The sequence below is a fragment of the Raphanus sativus genome, unplaced genomic scaffold (assembly GCF_000801105.2).
Source record: "Raphanus sativus cultivar WK10039 unplaced genomic scaffold, ASM80110v3 Scaffold2462, whole genome shotgun sequence".
Taxonomy (NCBI): Eukaryota; Viridiplantae; Streptophyta; class Magnoliopsida; order Brassicales; family Brassicaceae; genus Raphanus; species Raphanus sativus.
The window spans coordinates 1-6,953 of record NW_026617770.1 but is presented as its reverse complement, the minus strand read 5'-3'; the positions used below and the strand labels follow the sequence as shown (position 1 = coordinate 6,953).

General features: G+C 30.0%; 1 protein-coding gene across 1 annotated transcript; it reads left to right on the top strand.

The window, feature by feature from the left end:
• The first annotated feature begins 231 nt into the window (after positions 1-231).
• On the top strand, positions 232-3,262 carry LOC108813195 (probable protein phosphatase 2C 73). Its single transcript, XM_018585683.2, has 6 exons — positions 232-411; positions 1,030-1,342; positions 1,521-1,835; positions 1,977-2,094; positions 2,213-2,436; positions 2,931-3,262. Exons 2-6 carry the CDS (start codon positions 1,097-1,099, stop codon positions 3,153-3,155), a joined length of 1,128 nt encoding a protein of 375 aa, XP_018441185.1. The 5' UTR covers positions 232-411; positions 1,030-1,096; the 3' UTR covers positions 3,156-3,262.
• The last annotated feature ends 3,691 nt before the right edge of the window (positions 3,263-6,953 follow it).

The window sequence follows — 6,953 nt, the reverse complement described above, 5'->3', positions numbered from 1 at the left end:
CTACAACTTGTCTTGTTTAATTAACCAATTTTTATTTTAAAACATAAGAAACAAATATCGTGGAGAGATTATGATTATAAAAAATGTAATTATTGAATTTCTGATTTTCTGACATCCACAAAAGACCAAAGACATTGTCGACCATGTCTTTGTCCTTCTCTTACCATAATATAAATGACAGAGGGAACTATTACAACACCGTACCAGATTTTTTTTTTAACTTTATAAATAATCTTTCTTGATTGTTCCATTTAATTTTGAGTTCTTTAATTTTCTTTCTCTTTGGAGCATTAAATGGATTCTGATTATTCTCTCTCTCGCTTCCTTAGCTAACTCTTCTTCTCCGTTTGGTGCTACGTCAGCTTTTCTGACAATACGTCATCTCTACGGCGTCTCTGAGCCATCTCAACGGTCTCTAATTCTATCTCTATCTCTCTTTAATACATCTAAGTTGAATCTGACTGGTTTGTGACGAATCAAGAATGATTAAACAAAGAGGGTGAAGAGTAATCTGTTGTTGGATTTTGCCTTTTAGGTTTTCATATTTAAATATATGTTAAACAAAAGCATGCTCAGAAAGTTATGAGACTGTGATAGATTTTTATTTTCTTGTTAGATATCACCGAAAAAGCAAAAGAAGGAGAATCTTGGAGTCTTGCAACTTGTTTTTCATTTCCTTAATAAGAAATATCTCTAAATGTGTTTTCTATAAGGAGAAACTTGATTTCCCTTAAGAGTCAAATTTCACATTTATATTTAGTACTTATCTCAAAAGATAAACGTTTGATAATCTCAGAAGCTTGTTCAATGGAATTCCATGTCAGACTTATGAATATTATGCTAACTTAAGCTATTTTTTTCTTCTAAATCTTTTAGATTCTCTGCACTATGACTCATCTTTCTACCTTTTAAGTTCAAACCTCTGTTTTGTATTTTTTTTATTATACGTTTGGACATTGTATTATGCCCTCTAGCTCTTAAAACTCTAATCCAAGAATCTAAAACTCTCTGTTCTTTCTTGTTCAACAGATTCAAGATCATCTTACTCACTGTTGCTTGATATTTTCACCAAATAAATCATCTGGTGTTGTTAAGAATGGGACATTTTTCGTCCATGTTCAGTGGATTAGCTCGATCCTTCTCCATCAAGAAAGTGAAGCACAACAATGGAACTTGCGACGCTAAGGAAGCTGCTGATGAGATGGTGAAAGATGCAAAGAAGAAGGAGATGATTCTGAAATCATGTGGTTACGTTTATGCAGAAGGTTCTAATAACTCGGCCTCTGTTTTCTCTAAACGCGGTGAGAAAGGCGTTAACCAGGACTGTGCAATCGTTTGGGAGGTAGTATATTAATTACAACGTTACTAACCTTTTTCCCGTTTTAAAAATCTTCTGCGTTTGCGTTTGTCTGTTAGACTTCTTGGTTCCGTTAGGTGTAGCATCTAGATTCATATCCTTTGTGCTATTTACCGCGTTTTGAGTATGTTTAGCGTTCTGACAATTTATTTTTGGTAAACAGGGATTTGGGTGCCAAGAAGACATGATATTCTGCGGAATATTCGATGGACATGGTCCATGGGGTCACTATGTAGCCAAACATGTAAGAAACTCGATGCCTTCATCCCTCCTATGCAACTGGCAAAAGACTCTCGCTCAAACCACACTACTAGATCCCGAGCTAGACCTTGAAGGCTCCAGTAAAAAATTCTCGAGATTCGACATATGGAAACATTCATATCTCAAGACATGTGCATCGGTTGATCAAGAACTTGAACATCACCGCAAGATTGATTCTTACAACAGTGGCACAACTGCTATAACCATTGTCAGACAGGTAACAACATAAAAGAAGTAGTGATGCACTCGGAGTAAAAATGTTTTTGAATCGAATAAATTTAACAATTCATTAAAAACAAAAGATTTTTTGAGAATTTATAATATGTTCGTTGATAAAATGGTTTCTTGTTTTATGTAGGGTGATGTAATTTATGTATCAAATGTAGGCGATTCACGAGCAGTGCTAGCCACCACTTCAGATGAAGGGAACTTGGTTGCTGTTCAGCTCACCCTGGATTTCAAACCGAATCTGCCTCGTTAGTTCTTTCAATCCTTCTTAAACTTACCTTTATAGATCTTAAAAAATATATGAATATTATCCTAGTAAGTTCTTGAATCTTGATATTTGTGTTTGTTTTGGTGTGAACGAAATAGAGGAGAAGGAGAGAATTATCGGATGCAATGGACGTGTATTCTGTATGAAAGATGAGCCAGGAGTCCACCGTGTATGGCAACCAGACGCAGAAGCACCGGGACTGGCTATGTCAAGAGCGTTCGGAGACTATTGTATTAAAGAGTATGGATTGGTCTCGGTCCCTGAAGTCACTCAAAGGCACATCTCTGCTAAAGACCACTTCATCATCTTGGCTAGTGATGGGGTAAATATCTATAAACCTTGAAAACAATCAAACAATATTCATTCATCACATTCCACACACTTGAAATACTCAATTTTTTTTTAAATGTCAAATTGTGAGAGACAGAAAAAAGTTTGAAAAGAATGAAATTGAAGTATTATTTATTTGATTTAGGGAATATCTTATTCTAATTTGGGTTCGGTTTTGGTTTGACTTTTTTTTTTTATGAAAATAGCTACTATGCACTGGTTTGAACGGTTTCATTTCGGTTTTGGTTTAAAATTAAATTGAATTTAAATTTGAAAGTAATATATGTTATAGTCTTTGGTTTTTCAGATATATAAATTTAAATTTTTGAGACAGTAATAGACATATTTTTTCAGTGTTTTTTGGTTTCCATTAAACATATTTTGCTCGTTTTGCATTGACTTGGTCTATTCTGATTGTACACTCATTATTTAAATATTTTTATAAAGTTATTGACTTGTTTTTTTTTTTTGGTTTGAACATAAAAGATATGGGATGTGATTACAAACCAGGAAGCTATAGAGATCATTTCTTCCACCACTGAGCGGCCTAAGGCGGCTAAGCGATTAGTGGAGCAAGCAGTTCGGGCTTGGAAGAAGAAGAGACGAGGAATCGCTATGGACGATATGTCCGTAGTCTGCCTATTCCTCCATTCCTCTTCTTCATCGCCATCTCTCTCGCAACACGTTCAACATGCCATGACTTTTAAGTAAAAAGTTGTGTTGTAAATAGATTAGCGATAGCGTTGCGTTTTGTAACATTCATTGTAAACTTTCGAATGAATTTTTTGGTCGCAGCCATAATGAGTCTCATCGTGTGATCGAGTTATAAGCTGACAGAAAAAGATGATAGGAAGAGTGAAGAAACCATATGGTGATATCAAGTGGTAATACCGTAATAGTAGTAGTAGACAACATATGCGATCATATATTAGATGCACATGTATTATGGTAATTATTTTGAAGTTTATATGGACCATAGTATTTGAGGTGACAGCTGAGTATAGATTCATACTCTTTGTTTTGGAAGACAGTGAACTCATATTTGCATATGGTGTCATCATATGAGCAGATCAGCATATTCGATGTACTCAATAAAATGCGAGTCCATCATCATAATGTTAATTTGCTCCATACAAAATGAGAGATTGCGGTTTAGCAGCCTTATCACGATGTTGCAAGAGCTTGCACTGGTTCATTCCATCATACTGCATGTAGTGAACTAACGGTTTTAAGGTTTGTATCTAGAAAGTATGCTATTCACTATATATTTAAACATATTAATGAATATACATGATTTTCTTACGTCAGACAATGCTGATGTTTTTATATTTATGATACTCTGACAAATTTATATTCTCACATTCTGGTTCATAGTGACAGCCAATATGATATTTCTAACAATGCGCTGGACACAGGAAATATTCATTGAATATATACAGTTGTAACCTGATACGAAAAAGCTGAATATATATTATATATATATATATATATATATTATATGAATTTTTATTTAATTTAATTTTATCTAAATAGGTGTTTATGCATAAGGGTTACTAGTCATTAATTTTTGTATTGATTGTAAATTATAGAAATTCATTTTACCATTTCTCTTCGACAGCTATGTATGATTTATTATATTACGTTATTTGTGAATTTTTTTAATTATATTTTAATTATATCTTTAAAAATAAGAAATAGTAACATAAGTATATACTATCAGAGGTACAATCTATTCTTTAAATTTATTATGTGTGATGGGATATATTTGTATTTTAATCAAACGTAGAAAAATCTAGAAGAAATTATGATAAGAAAAATATAACATAAACATATATGCAAATATAGATTTATTTAATGGTAAATGTGTAAAAATGAAAAAAAACCAATGTTGTTCTCCGAATATGTCTCTGAACTACTTTTCAATGAAAAATTAGCTAGATGTTTTTTTCGCACATGCGGATATAATCATTTTACGAATATTTATTAGTTTATATTTTATTAATTTAAATAAATCTTCGAAAATTTTAAATTAAGCAACAAATTATTATATACGACAAAGTTTTTCATCAGAATATAAATGTTTATTATTGAGTCAATTTTTTTTTAAACATACATATTAAAATATATTTGAAAAAATCTTTATACAAATATTTTTCATTTAATTAGAAATATTTTATCTTTATTTTTAACTTTTATAATAGGAAAATATTATTTCCAAATAACAACACAATATATGTAAAATTATCTTTTTTAAAAATAACCTTTACAATAAATTAAAAATCTACAAATTTTAAAAATGTTTAGGAGATCTTTATTTAAGTATTCATATTTTTCTTTACAAGTTTTTTTTGTATTTTTCTCATAGGATATGTAATCAAGTACTACATTTATATCGGTAAAACATAAACATGAGTTTTTGTGGTAACACATATTAGCAGAATTTACAATTATTAGAAATGCATTTTTATACTAAACACTAATAAATTAAAAGTAATATAACTTATAGAGAAATCCAAAAAATTATAAAAAAATAATACCAAAAATTTAAATATTAATCCTTCATGACATTTAAGAGAAAAATATTTTATATAATATTAATAAGATAATATCAAATATTTGTATAAATGATAATTATCATATTTTCTTAAACTGTTTATTATCTAATATAAATATTATCATAATCATTGACTTATCTAAGGAAATTTTATATAATAATAAATACATAATATCAAAATATATAAATATATAAATAAAGTATAGATGAAATACTGTAATTACCATGTTAAAATATTAAATATATAAATAAAATATTTTTGAAAAATTATAAACTAAACTTAAAATGACAAATAAGAAAATTCATTTCTCAAATAATAGTATAGATTATCAAAACTTATACTTGTAAGTAATATATAACTTATTAATATTTCACCCACTTTAATTAGAGATTTTGCAGTACAAATATAATTAATGGCCATTATGGTAAAAAGAACCTCAGTAGCTAATTAAAATAGATAGATAATCAAAACATTTGAATTTGTATTAAAAATGAGTAGCGTATTATTTTTCTTAAGATTAATTTTCAATATATTTCTTCTTTTTATTATTATAATACATAAAAATCTTCTGTTTTTTGGGTCAAACTGTATAAGATCTTATTTTCATAGATTTATATGATGCTTCACAATCTGTATTTCTTACGTACACTAATCAGTACTTAATTACATTAATCAACATTTAATATAGGATGAAAGTACGTAATTTTTGGTGATCCTGAATGCATTTGGTTAATCATTCACGCACATTATGAGATAACTTTTCTATATTGATCGATATAGACTGCAAATACTGACACATATATACGTACATGCATGTACATTATTATATGGCTTATGAATATAATATGATGTGCACGTAACTTAAGTGTTTTAGCAATTTTTATTATCATCAATAATATTACAAAGAAGGGCATAACTTGAACTAAAATACATAAAGCAACTACGATTCTTTTAATTCGAAAAGGAAGGATTACATTTAGAGAGACAGATCAAGCCCCCAATCTTTAGAACCATTGATGCTGGAGCTGTTTCCCCCGAAGTTTGGAAGAAGATCCGCTGAGTAATGGTCACGACTTCCAATGGTTGAAATGAGATCTCTTGTGTAAATCTCAGGAATATTAGCATTACCATTACCACGAACAAGTTTTTGCGACAAATCATGTAAAAATGAGGTTGAAGTAGATGAAGGAGATGCTTCAATATTCATGATCATACAGCCATGCTCAGAACTATAACGAATTTTCTTACACAATGGCTGTAAATCTGCTTTGCGCTTAGAAAAATCGAATAAACCAACCCTAGTACGAGTTTTGTCAAATAAAGAGTCATTTAAAGACTGAGAAATGTTCGAGTACAGGTTAAGGTAGAAGAGGCTAGGATGCTCCGGCTCCATCTCTTTGCGTTTCATCCCCATGATCTCTCTTTTTTGTGAGCACTAGTTTTGTGGCTTTATGAGAGAACTCAACTTGCAAGAACCACAAGTTTAAGCCCTAGATTGCGACAGTATCTTTAATAAAATTCTAAAACCCACTAGTTTGCTCTATATGCACTTATGATGTCAGAAACACTGTCCTATTTATATACTGCCAGAAGGTTAACTGTCTTAATTAAGTTTTTATTTTTGGGTGACCTTATCTAGTACTTAAGGTATGATATTTTTATGGTTTGACAAATACATTAATGTCGTGAAACTAGGCAAAATTATTTTCAAATTATATGGGAACAAATAATGCCCAGTATTTATCTTTCTTCCCTAAATTATATATATGTGCTTTTATTGCTTTCATAAAGTTTGGTAAATTTAATGTACAGCAAATTAATACTCATCAATTGTTTATTTATTAATAAAAATTAATGATGATACATGCATGTAATATGTGTATCATTTGGGATAGAAAAATACCAAAAGTACCTCGTCTTAAGAAGTATTATTTATACTATTCGAATGACTAAG

Excerpts from the sequence above, each read along its gene's own strand:
- LOC108813195 (XM_018585683.2), top strand. The coding sequence starts at position 1,097 with ATGGGACATTTTTCGTCCATGTTCAGTGGATTAGCTCGATCCTTCTCC. Across the intron at positions 1,836-1,976 it reads CTATAACCATTGTCAGACAG|GGTGATGTAATTTATGTATC; the intron begins GTAACAACATAA and ends TGTTTTATGTAG. Across the intron at positions 2,437-2,930 it reads TCATCTTGGCTAGTGATGGG|ATATGGGATGTGATTACAAA; the intron begins GTAAATATCTAT and ends TGAACATAAAAG.